Raw genomic sequence first — 13,200 nt, forward strand, 5'->3', positions numbered from 1 at the left:
TAGAACAGGATAAACAGCTATGGATGGAATGTGATGCAAAGAATTTCACACCATCTCCAGAAACTGAAACTTCTCCCAAGTCTCTGTCCTACTTTTGCCTTAAGTTATTAATAATCTAATCTAATAGATATTAGATTAGTAGTGAAATGGACTAAGACAGAAAGTGGTTTAAAATAAATCAGTGTGTGTGTGTGTGAATGCATGTGGCGCCTACTCTGCTGATCTCAGATCAGTCTGGAGGAAGAAACAGGGCAGAGGCGGAGCTTCAGCAGGGGCAAAGTTTTATCCAAACAAATGGAGAGTTTCATCTGAAGACGATCAACATCTTTATGAATATTTTATCGACTTGCAGTAGAAACCTGGAGGGTAAACTAACCAACCCAACATCCGGCGGAAAGGTAACGCTCAGATTCTTCTTTTAGTTTGCATGATGTCATGAATTAGGGCTACAAAGTGAAACATTTATGGATGCAGGCTCTGATGTGTGACATTGTTGTTGTTTTCGGACTTTTGATCGCATTTTATTTGAATTGCAGGCAGTAAAATAGAAAGTATGTATTGACCGTGTGAGAGGAAATCACGAGATAACCACAGGATATATCCTGACCCGGGTCGGTTAACAACCAGACTTTAATTTTGTGGTTTGGAAAAATAAAACGTCATTAAAAGGGACTTAAACTCATATTTAGCATCTTAGCACCTTTTTACAGAAGCACTCTGCTCGAGAATGGTTTTTTTTTAAATGCAAAAAAAAAAAAAAACCATCACATCAACGTTTTTCTTTAATAAACAGTGAAATCTGTAGCAGCTCATTCATAGGCTAAATCTGGATTTTTGCTTTGAAACCTGGACTAAAATTCATAGGAATTTCATATATGCCTCAAAAATGTGTTGTTTTTCATATGACTGAACAAGGTTACCTGGTTTGCTTTATAAAAATCAGAGTAATGGATGTCAAACCATGTGCAATACCTCTCCTGATGGACTTTTTTCATATCTCATCTCATTATCTCTAGCCGCCTTATCCTGTTCTACAGGGTCGCAGGCAAGCTGGAGCCTATCCCAGCTGACTACGGGCGAAAGGCGGGGTACACCCTGGACAAGTCGCCAGGTCATCACAGGGCTGACACATAGACACAGACAACCATTCACACTCACATTCACACCTACGCTCAATTTAGAGTCACCAGTTAACCTAACCTGCATGTCTTTGGACTGTGGGGGAAACCGGAGCACCCGGAGGAAACCCACGCGGACACGGGGAGAACATGCAAACTCCGCACAGAAAGGCCCTCGCCGGCCACGGGGCTCGAACCCAGACCTTCTTGCTGTGAGGCGACAGCGCTAACCACTACACCACCGTGCCGCCCTATTCTTTACATTTCCATGAAAAAAAAAATGATTCCACTGAGTAATTATCACAGCTTTGGGGCCTTTTAGATTTAACAATTTGTTCACTGTTGATATAATGACTAAGAAAGAGAAAATTGCCACATTTCATCTCTCTCTGTACATCAAATCATATGTAAATTTAGAAAGTGTTGCGTCAGTTACCGTACATTCCATGATCTGAACTATCAGTTCTAAACATTTTTCATTGTTTATTTCTTTCATTGTATACTATGGCATGTTAAAAGCAAAGTTGGAAAAAATGTTAATAAAATTGCAACAAGTTTTACAGAAATTGGCATTTGTACTTGTGTGTTCACAGTTGGCGAATTCTCCAAGTTGCGTCAGTTACCAATGTTATCTGCATGCCACTAAATAAATTATTAATATCTGGGAAAAACTCTGTGTTGTCCAAGATGGCCTTTGGGCCTTAAGTCATCATACATTTGTTTGAGTTTGCTCTTTCTATAATAGCCACACAGTTTAATTTTAAACCCTCTGAATGTTGCGTCAGTTACCCGTGGAATTGCCCCTTGCACGATGTTCACCATGTCAGATTAAGCAATCATAGTGCCATAAATTCCAGCCATGTCTTGGTTGGGAGATGGGCAACACTACAAGTTTTGGTTTTTTTAAAGATTTTTTTTGGGGCTTTTTCACCTTTATTGGATAGGACAGTGTAGAGACAGGAAATGAGCAGGAGAGAGAGACGGGGAGGGATCGGGAAATGACCCCGGGCCAGAATCGAACCCGGGTCCCCGGATCCACGGTATGGCGCCCCATCCACCCAAGCCACGATGCCCCCGCAACACTACAAGTTTGACCCTGACCAATCATCGTTCACGTCCTTGCGAGCTGTCAGGGAGGAAAGTCAAGAAATTTTCAATTATGGCCATCAAGGAAAATGTTATACGGTGCTGTCAAACTAGGCGAGAAAATATCAAAAATTCTGATACGCTATGATTTTCGTTGGGGTGTCTCAGATGCCACATCACTGTTCTTTGGTTATGTCACACGACAAGGCCCATTTGTTGTTCCTAAAGTTCAAGTTAAGTTATTTGTATACCGATTTTAACAAGAGACATTGTTGCAAAGCATCTTTACAGAAAAATAAAGACTTTAAGCATATGAACTAATAAATTAATCTATTAGGGATAAAATTATCCCAAATGAGCAAGGCTGAGGTGATGGTGGTGAGGAAAAACTCCCTCAGATGACATGAGGAAGAAACCTTAAGAGGAACCAGACTCAGAAAAGGAAAGCCTGCCGAATGAGTGCAACTGCTAGATTGAGCAAGGTTAGATGACATGTCATTTTTCTGGACAGATAACTAAATCATTCTAGCTAGCACTTAGCTACCTTAGCCTTAGAATGCATGGACTCAACTCCACTGTATCAAGTATGGAGTTATACACCTAAATGTTTTGATCTTACCGAGAAAGAAATAACACGCTATGTCGACCGCAAATGACATCCCTGCGACTTAAACCTCTCTGAGGTCGATGCAGAGTCACGTTTCCTGTGCATCGCCATCTTGATGTGGCGCAGTTCCATAGTTACGCTTATTAGTTAAAGCTCCTCGTGTTTGGCTGTTTCCTGTTTCCGTAGAGCCGTACTGTTTACCTCAAGAGAAACGCGACCCTCGGGGCATCAAAATGATCACATCTCGTCCACATGATATTCTTGTAAGACATAGGAAAAGGTCATACATGATAAAGGATTTGAACATTTCAGATGACTTTGCAGTCAGCACTTTTAAAGATAGAAGAAAATAGTTAAAAAGTACATTTAAAAACTTTATTGACATCTTCAAATTTGCTGTTTTCATTGTGAGGAAATTAGGAAATCCTGGACATTTAAAGAAGGTAATTTCCATTTAAACAATTAGGAACCATGTGAGGCATGCCTGGAAATGAATCATGTCTTATGACAAAGTGGTGTCTGATTTGATTTTTTTTTTTAAAGATAGCACAGACCAGTCACTTTGTGTCTTTTGCATTATAATGAAAACATTTAAAATACATACGAATTCTATAACATGTACTGTATTTTGTTTGAAGTTTCCTTCTTTAGTCTTGTACTGGAGTTACAAGGCTAATGTTACCAAAATCTACGATACCAGTTTTCACATAAGTATCTATCACAGCTTTAGGATACAATCATCTAAATGCGACTGCTTGGTTTGAATAGAAAAAACTATAGTATACTTGTTTACTCCCATGCCAGTTTTCTTGTTTGATGGACAACCTGAAAATAGATAAGAACCTTCTTAGCTGAAACAGCACATAACAGCTACCATGTCAAGCCAACAAACCGCATCTTTTCATGCAACACCAAGGGGTGGGGCGTAACACACTCTGCCCTAGAGGAGGAATGCGCTGTCCGCCCACTTCCACATACATGATGTGTGTGTACGGTCATTGAGAGGGGAGAGAGAGTGGACTCCTGGCCACGGATGGCTGCAGGATCATCAGGATTCGAACTCTCAATCTTCAGATGACAGGGCAAGCGCGTTTCTGTTGCGCCTCGCCAAAGCACTATACCACATGCCCCTGAATAAGCCCAACAACAGTGAGGAAGTCAAGTCAGTTTATTTGTATAGAACTTTTAACAGAAAAACAGACTTTAAATATGAGCTAGTCATATTAGGTTAGCTCATCCCTAATGAGCAAGTCTCTGGTGATGGTGGGGAGGAAAAACTCCCTCAAGCAACATGAGGAAGAAACCTTGAGAGGAACCACTCCCTCAGACAACACGAGGAAGAAACCTCGAGAGGAACCAGACTCAAAAGGGAACCTATCCTCATCTGGATAAGATAGCATGATGATAAATAACTTGCTTCTATAACTGTCCTAGATGGTCACAGAGTACAACTGTGGAACCAGGAAATTCATTATAGTTTTAGCTTGAAGTCTATATATTTTTTTGTTGTTGACGTTATCAATTGTTCATGACAACTGCAGTCCTAACCATCATAACAAATCTGTAAGTGTCCAGAGCCATCTTATGAGTGTATCTTTCGACTGTTCATATGGGGCCATCCTCCACAGGAGCGATGTGATGAGACTCCAGCCAGAAGTAGGGCATCAGGATGGATCAGGCAGGTCTGAGGAGCAGGAGAGGCAAGCATCACTGGTGTCTCAGGATTGACATTTAACTCGACAGAGAGAGAGAGAGAGAGAGAGAGAGAGAGAGAGACAAAGAAAAGGAAGTGGTCACCAGGTTGTTGGTTGCATGGTTTAAGTTACACACTGGGATGTGATTGGTGAATAATGCTGTGAGAATATTGATTGACTAACAGCTTGCATTACTGGCAACATCAACAATGTGGTTCCTCCTTTGACTGGTGCTCTGCTTTCCCAATAACAAATCACAAGTGGATAATACATTTCAGTTTCATCTTAGACAATAAGGAAATAAATGACAACTCTGGGCAAGGATAAGAAACACTGAAAATGAGAAAGTAAATGTTTAAGAAATAAACCACAAGTCAATAAAAAATGTTTTATCTCAACTAAAAGAAAAGGCAAGCATGTGGAAAATGAGGAACTAAAGTCGGTGTAAAGACAACACAACATGGCGATAAGAAAGGCCAAAAATTAAAAGTATAGAATGTAATGTGAAGAACATCACTGGTTAGAGCTAGTATATCTCCAGATCAGCTAAACACTGAATAAATTAAACCGTTTCCACCAGAGAAACCATAGCTAGTTTTAGTGACTGATGAACATTTATAGGCTACTTCCTGTTCCAGGGTTCTGTGGACCAGGAACTATGGTGAAGCTTGAGTACTGAACGTCACTCAGCAGTCATGGAATATTAAATACCAACACATTTATGGGGAAAAAAATGTGTTGGTATTTAATATTCTTTTTAAAATATCATACAGGATAGTGATGATTGTGACTGTCATCCTTCGGGGTCGTTGAAGGTACACCCACATGTCAGACACGCATGGGTAGGTGCTGTAGTGGGGGTGGTGATAGTTCGAGCCTTCCACACAGCTCGTTTCTTCTGGGCCTCAGTAATGCGTTTCATCTATTGCATGAGCATAAGCACTAAATCAACGTTGCATTCTTCTTGCCTCCAAGTGGGAGCTTACTGTAAGTGTCATCAGGTGATCATTGATACCCTCCGGGAGTTTGGAAAGTTTCTGGGCGAGGTGGGACTTTACAGCAAATCCAATGCCTGCCTCTCGCCGTTCAGTGCTGATAGGATACGATGGTAGTTACTTAAAGGGGTACCAAATATAATATATACAGTTGCTGATGTGACAAAGTAACGTATTCTATCAAATTTATGTACTAGAAAACAACGAAATATCTTGGTAATTGTAAATATAATACTTTATACGCTAAACCGCACAAGAGTCGCCATTTTTAAAAAACCGTGACGTCAGCGCTACCCACTGCACTAGCGGAACTCTCCGAAATAGAGGAGATAAGCGTGCAATCATGGTGTCGGGCGCATCAAGTGAAAGCGACAGCTCTGTCGAATCATACGAAGAGATCCCGCAAGACACACTGCAAGCAGGCTATGGCTTAGAAGGGTACCAGTTTGAACCTAGGAGAGGTACTATGTAGTGGAAGTTCATTATGTCTAACTATTAAAGCTATTTTAAGTTCGTTTCTTAAGACAAGGATTTTTTAAGATGTTCCCTTGTTGACAGTTTCGGCGAGAATCTTCTGCCTTCTTCAAAACAGTCACCAGATGTCGAGTGGTGACGTGCCTTATCAGCTGATGTTACGCTACGGAGGCGTGAACGTCCCGCCCAATTTGACAGGTAGTTCACGCCTCCTGCTGTCAGGTCGCTTCCCCAGGACACATCTGGTGACTGTTTTGAAGAAGGCGGAAGATTCTCGCCGAAACTGTCAACAAGGTAACATCTTAAAAAATCCTTGTCTTAAGAAACGAACTTAAAATAGCTAGGAGAGGTACTCTCGACTCCGATGATGAAATAAGAGAAGAAAGCTCGGATGACGGCGAGGATGAGACTGATGCTGACCATGGGCATGGCGAGCATGGGGCAGAGCGTCTGCGTGCAGGTGACACGGCGTGGTGCTCGTGCGGAAAATGTAACGTGGAGTTGCTCACGAGTCCAGCAGAATTTATTTGCTGCAATGAGATAGGCGCCACCCGTGGACTTGCGAAATCGTTGCAAGAGGCAGAAACAGGTATTTCACACGTGCTATTCCTAACCTCAATGAGCCAACACAACTGGGCACATACATACGTCATGAGTGTTACGCAGAGAAAATGAACGTGCATTCTGATTGGATAAAATTAATATCATGGCGGGCTGTTCAAACTGCGGAAATAGTTTGCTCGAGCTACTTTCAAAACACTATAACTTTCCAACCTTAGAACAAAAAACTTTTGTAAGTCTTGAATAAGGTTCGTTAATGTGTGTTTTGTTGTTATATTTGCTCTATATATTGCCCTCTGTTCCCCTTTAATGAAGGGGTAACAGTGGGGCAAAATTTTATTATTAGGAGCACGTGTACACCAGCACAATTATCCAATCACCTGGCTGCAGCGCAGTGCATAAAAATAAGAGAAAAAATGTGATCTCGGTGACTTTGACTGTGGCATGGTTCTTGGTACCAGAGGGGCTGGTGTGCATCATAGAAACTGGACAGTTGAAAAGTATAATGCTATATAATTGCAAGAACCGCCAGAGGTACTTGTGTTCGTATTAAAGTGGCCGGTGAGTGTATACACTGAGCCACATAGCCACTTATGTCCTCTGATGCAGAAAAAATGCACTTTGAAATAAACTGTACACTGTCAGAAATAGGGGTACAGTAGGAGTCCAGTTTTGTTCCCCAAGGTACAATCTACGGTACACTAGTATACCCCCTAGAGATCATTATTGGACCTCAAGGTAACTATGTGTACATTTTTAGGGCCAAAAAGTTACATACACGTTCTCAAGCAGTATATAAAGGGAACAAATACAATTCCAAAAGTTATGTTTGGCGCAAAAACAAAACTGCGCATCACCAAAAGAACCCCATACCCAGGGTGAAGCATGCTGGTGGCAGCATCATGTTTTGGGGTTGTTTTTCTTCAGCTGGAACAGGGGCTTTAGTCAAGGTAGAGGGAATAATGAACAGTTCTAAATACCAGTCAATTTTGGCCCAAAACCTTCTTCAGGTGTCTGCTAGAAAGCTGAAGATGATGAATTTCGTCTTTCAGCATGACTATGGGGCGGCACGGTGGTGTAGTGGTTAGCGCTGTCGCCTCACAGCAAGAAGGTCCGGGTTCGAGCCCCGTGGCCGGTGAGAGCCTTTCTGTGCGGAGTTTGCATGTTCTCCCCGTGTCTGCGTGGGTTTCCTCCGGGTGCTCCGGTTTCCCCCACAGTCCAAAGACATGCAGGTTAGGTTAACTGGTGACTCTAAATTGACCGTAGGTGTGAATGGTTGTCTGTGTCTATGTGTCAGCCCTGTGATGACCTGGTGACTTGTCCAGGGTGTACCCTGCCTTTCGCCCGTAGTCAGTTGGGATAGGCTCCAGCTTGCCTGCGACCCTGTAGAAGGATAAAGCGGCTAGAGATAATGAGATGAGCATGACTATGACCCCCCAAAAGTTTTGGAACGGCCCAGCCAGAGCCCAGACCTAAATCCAACTGAAAATCTGTGAGGTGACCTGAAGAAGGCTGTGCATAAGAGATGCCCTTGCAATCTGACAGATTTGGAGCACTTTTGCAAGGAAGAGTGGGCAAATATTGCCAAGTCTAGATGTGGCAGGCTGATAGACTCCGACCCAAAAAGACTGAACGCTGTAATTAAATCAAATGTGCTTCAACAAAGTATTAGTTTAAGGGTGTGGATACTTATGCAACCAGCTTATTGTATGTTTTTTATTTTTTATGTCCCCGCCCAACAGATTTGTTTTTCAATTGAATTGTACAGGTTATAGGTCACATTAAAGGTGGGAAAAGTTTTGAAATTATTTATCGTGGTTTTTTTTTTGTGAGGTTTTTCTGATGTAAAAAAAAAAAAAAAATCATTTTAATGGGGTGTGTACACTTTTTATATCCACTGTATGTACCTTAGAGGGTCCTACCCCAGTGATAAACTGTTGTAGCGCTAGAGGTACAATGATGTAGTTTATTTTCTGAGATTGTCTCCAGTTCGAGCATGGCCTATGTTGCATTGTTTGTTGCATCTCTTAAGCTTGATTTTGTAATTTGATTGTGACATGTATGTGGGGAAAGCAAAATGCAAGATGAGCTTTAACTTCTCCTTTTTTCCTCATAATCGTACACAACCAAATAGACAGAAGAGTTTAAAATTGGCAAGTACAAATTTTCCTTTCAGCTCATAGTTTTTGAAAAACTTTTTAATGCAGGCTTTAGTTAAATTATTAATAACCTTTAAAAAATAATCTGGGTTTTGTCCATGGAATAATTATTCTACTCATTCTGTTTGGAGATCTAGACTGATATTTTAGGTCACGTTGATCAAAGATGTAATTAGGATGAAGCTCCTAATTAAAAATGGACTGAAGATCTGTTTTCTACGATCTTAATATCTATCCATTTCCTCATACAGAGCTTCGTAGCTGTTTGTTGGTGAGTGGGCGATTTTGGATCGACCATGGGCCGTTTTTTGAAGTTTTTCACAGCGGTGGGTGATGACCACGAAGCTGCCTCAAAATTGGATGATGATGAAGAACTGCACAAAGTTAGCGAAGACCTGGAGCCTGCGAAACAAGCGGCCGCACAGGCGACGTTCAGAGACTCTTTGAAACGACTCTTCAGCACGGAGAGGTTTCAGGTACTGAAGCTGCAATGAAAACATTCTGCATGATTTAACATGATGTTTCAAAATCAGAATCTTTGATTCATTTTGTATGCCAAGAAAGGTGTCAAAGGATTTTCTGTGGTGAAGGATATACAGTGGTGTTTGAAAGTTTGTGAACCCTTTAGAATTTTCTACATTTCTGCATAAATATGACCTAAAACATCATCAGATTTTCACACAAGTCCTAAAAATAGATAAAGAGAACCCAGTTAAACAAATGAGATAAAACAAATTATACTTGGTCATTTATTTATTGAGGAAAATGATCCAATATTACATATCTGTGAGTTGCAAAAGTATGTGAACCTCTAGGATTGGCAGTTAATTTGAAGGTGAAATTAGAGTCAGGTGTTTTCAATCAATGGTATGCCAAAGTATGTGAACATTTGCTTTCAGTATCTGGTATTTCAGTATTCTTTGGTAGAACGACTTGTGTGCTTCTGGGTTGTTGTCTTACTGCATGACCCACCTTCTTTTGAGATTCAGTTCATGGACAGATGTCCTGACATTTTCCTTTAGAATTCGCTGGTATAATTCAGAATTCATTGTTCCATCAATGATGGCAAGCCATCCTGGCCCAGATGCAGCAAAACAGGCCCAAACCATGATACTACCACCACCATGTGTCACAGATGGGATAAGGTTCTTATGCTGGAATGCAGCGTTTTCCTTTCTCCAAACATAACACTTCTCATTTAAACCAAAAAGTTCTATTTTGATCTCATCTGTCCACAAAACATTTTTCCAATAGCCTTCTGGCTTGTCCATGTGATCTTTAGCAAACTGCAGACGAGCAGCAATGTTCTTTTTGGAGAGCAGTGGCTTTCTCCTTGCAACCCTGCCATGCACACCATTGTTGTTCAGTGTTCTCCTGATGGTGGACTCATGAACATTAGCCAATGTGAGAGAGGCCTTCAGTTGCTTAGAAGTTACCCTGGGATCCTTTGTGACCTCGCCGACTATTACACACCTTGCTCTTGGAGTGATCTTTGTTGGTCGACCACTCCTGGGGAGGGTAACAATGGTCTTGAATTTCCTCCATTTGTACACAATCTGTCTGACTGTGGATTGGTGGAGTCCAAACTCTTTAGAGATGGTTTTGCAACCTTTTCCAGCCTGATGAGCATCAACAACGCTTTTTCTGAGGTCCTCAGAAATCTCCTTTGTTCGTGCCATGATAAACTTCCACAAACATGTGTTGTGAAGCTCAGACTTTGATAGATCCCTGTTCTTTAAATAAAACAGGGTGCCCACTCACACCTGATTGTCATCCCATTGATTGAAAACACCTGACTCTAATTTCACCTTCAAATGAACTGCTAATCCTAGAGGTTCACATACTTTTGCCACTCACAGATATGTAATATTGGATCATTTTCCTCAATAAATAAATGACCGAGTAGAATATTTTTGTCTCATTTGTTTAACTGGGTTCTCTTTATCTACTTTTAGGACTTGTGTGAAAATCTGATGATGCTTTAGGTCATATTTATGCAGAAATATAGAAAATTCTAAAGGGTTCACAAACTTTCAAGCACCACTGTGTACACAAGTTCCAACAAGCTAGAAAATATACAATATAAATATTTAATTTAAAAAATGTATTTGAAATCTATGAACCCAGTGTTGGCTTGAAACCCTGGTGTTGGTATCTGTGCATTTCTCATTCTGATCCACTGATGTACTTTACACGTATACATAAATGTATTCGATGTGGACAAAGTACCCAACTTCATTACTTAAGTCAAAGTACAGATCCCACTGGTCAAATGTTACTCCAATACAAGCGAAAGTTGTCCAGTCAAATTTTTACTTAAGTTAAAGTACTGAAGTACTTGCTTTTAAAAGTACTTAAGGCCTCGGTCACACCGCCCGAACTTTGCTGGAGCGTTCCTTGAACGGTAGGGAGGGGGGGCCGAATTTCGACAACGCTCATCACTGCGCACAAAATGGGAAAAAAATCGAAAACACGGGCGTTGGCTTAGCGGTGCACCGCTGAAGCCGGCGTTGCTTTAGCGTTGGTTTAGCGGTAGCGAGCGGTAGCGAGCGTTGGTTTAGCGGTGACGTGACCGTTGGTATAGCGGCGTTCTGCGCATGCGGGCTTTGGCTCGGCGGGGGTATAAAGTTGGTTTAGCACCAATCATAGCAAGTCTCTCAGCATCCATGGTGATACAGTTTTACTGTAACTTTGAGCAAATTCGATATAGATGAGGTCTGAACTCAACGGCAGCTCGATTCCAAATGAGCTCCTGGTCCATTTCTCCCCGTATTTATAGCCAAATTCTGGTCCCGCTCCGACACCTCTATACCAACGCCAAACCAAAGTTCATCGCCGCCATGGATAGCTGCTTCAATGCCCGACACCGTTCCAGCAACCCCGTGTCCGCTCGTAAAACGCTTACAACCGCTCCACCGAAGTTTGTGCAACGTTTAACCGCCGCCCGGGCAACGCTGGCGAAGCAGCGGTGGTCCAGCGTTCAAGATTTCTGCGTTGGCCTAGCGGACCCAAGCGTCCACGAACTTGCATCTAGCGGTGCCAAACTTTGACTGGGCGTTGGTGGAGCGGGGGTGAACTTTGCCGGGGTGGAAAATTGCCCCCTCCTCACCGCTCGCAATATTTTGTGCAGCTCAAAACTTTCGGAGCGGTAGGAGGGCCCCTCGAGAAACATCAGCGGTGGCCGAGCGTATACGGCGTCGCTTTAACGGGGGCCAACTTTTGTTAAACGGTGGTGAACGGTTACGAGCGGTGATGAATTTTTTTCACCGCTCCAGGAACGCTCCAGCAAAGTTCGGGCGGTGTGACCGGGGCCTAAGTATTAAAAGTACATTTGCTGTCAACGCATTGTTGTATTATTGCCACAACGCTTACAAAACTTAATGCCTCTGGAGCAACTGACTGGATTTACTGACTAGTTTGTAGAACCTGTAGAAATCAATAAGATGCTAGCTAGTTTTTTTTCTTTGGCTACTGGTAAAAAAAAAAAAGTAGTAGCTATAGTAATTATGCAAGGTCACAAAACGTTACCAAAGACAGAAATGTGAATTCACAAAATGAACGCATGCCGTGCCATCATGGTGGTTTAACGTTAAGCTAGCTAGTCAGTGAAGCTCCACCTGACATGCTAGCAAACTCTTTTCAAACTTGAAATCATATTGGGTAGCTAACACTACTAGAAAAGAAAGATTTCTACATTCTGTTTATTTGGCAAGATTATGCTAAAACATATCTGAAAGGACTTCTTCATAAGTTAACGTTATTCATGTTAGTGTAACTCCGTGTTTACATGCTAACAAAGTGTGTCCAAGTTAACTAGCTATGTGTTAACGTTAGCTGTGGACAAGGCTACAGCAACTTGGCGGGCAAATCCATAGAAAGTAATTTGACTAACCAGACTGCATAGCTATTGCAATGTTATCGCTAGCTCTAAAAGCGCAGACAACTTCATTGCAAGCTTTCTCTTGGAATAAAATGTTTACGTATGCTTCTGCAGGTTGGACAGCGAGTTTTTGGAGGTCATGATGTGATTCGTTTTAGGCAAACAAAGCAAACATTTAAAACGAAACAAATCTTTATTCCTTTCTCCCAGAAGAACCACCGCCTCCTATTCTGCCATCAACTGATCGTGTTCAAATAATGCTGTTGAGAAATCATTGAACTTGAGTTTATCCAGTCTGTGGACTTGACGTGACCCGAGTGATTACTGATAGGCTCTCTGTGTCACCTGCGGAAAAACCATCACATTTTAGAAAAGAAAAAAAACCATCCACTTTCAAAGCTGCTTCATGGTAACAAGTAACTTGATAGAAATGTAGTGGAGTAAAAAGTATGATATTTGCCTTTTCAAATGTAGTGACGTTAAAGTCAGAAGTTTCCAAAAAAAAAAAATACTCAAAGTACAGATACTCAAAAAGTGTACTTAAGTACAGTACTCAAGTAAGTGTAATTCATTACCGTCAACCTCTGGATGTCAACTGAAACCGATCAGACACATGAACAGAACAG

At 41.6% G+C, this 13,200-nt stretch overlaps 1 protein-coding gene across 2 annotated transcripts in view; it reads left to right on the plus strand.

Annotated features, from left to right (window-relative positions):
* The first annotated feature begins 266 nt into the window (after positions 1 to 266).
* Positions 267 to 13,200, plus strand: part of hvcn1 (hydrogen voltage-gated channel 1) — a 32,208-nt gene continuing 19,274 nt past the window's right edge. Inside the window, exons 1-2 of one of the 2 annotated variants that reach the window (XM_060908917.1) lie at positions 267 to 398; positions 8,946 to 9,170. In XM_060908917.1, coding sequence (XP_060764900.1) covers positions 8,991 to 9,170 — 180 coding nt within the window. In that variant the 5' untranslated portion in view covers positions 267 to 398; positions 8,946 to 8,990. Of the gene's footprint in view, positions 399 to 8,649; positions 8,689 to 8,945; positions 9,171 to 13,200 lie in introns of those variants that run through there. The other variant, XM_060908918.1, reaches the window with a different exon arrangement.

The sequence above is a fragment of the Neoarius graeffei genome, chromosome 25 (genome assembly GCF_027579695.1).
Source record: "Neoarius graeffei isolate fNeoGra1 chromosome 25, fNeoGra1.pri, whole genome shotgun sequence".
NCBI classification, from domain to species: Eukaryota; Metazoa; Chordata; class Actinopteri; order Siluriformes; family Ariidae; genus Neoarius; species Neoarius graeffei.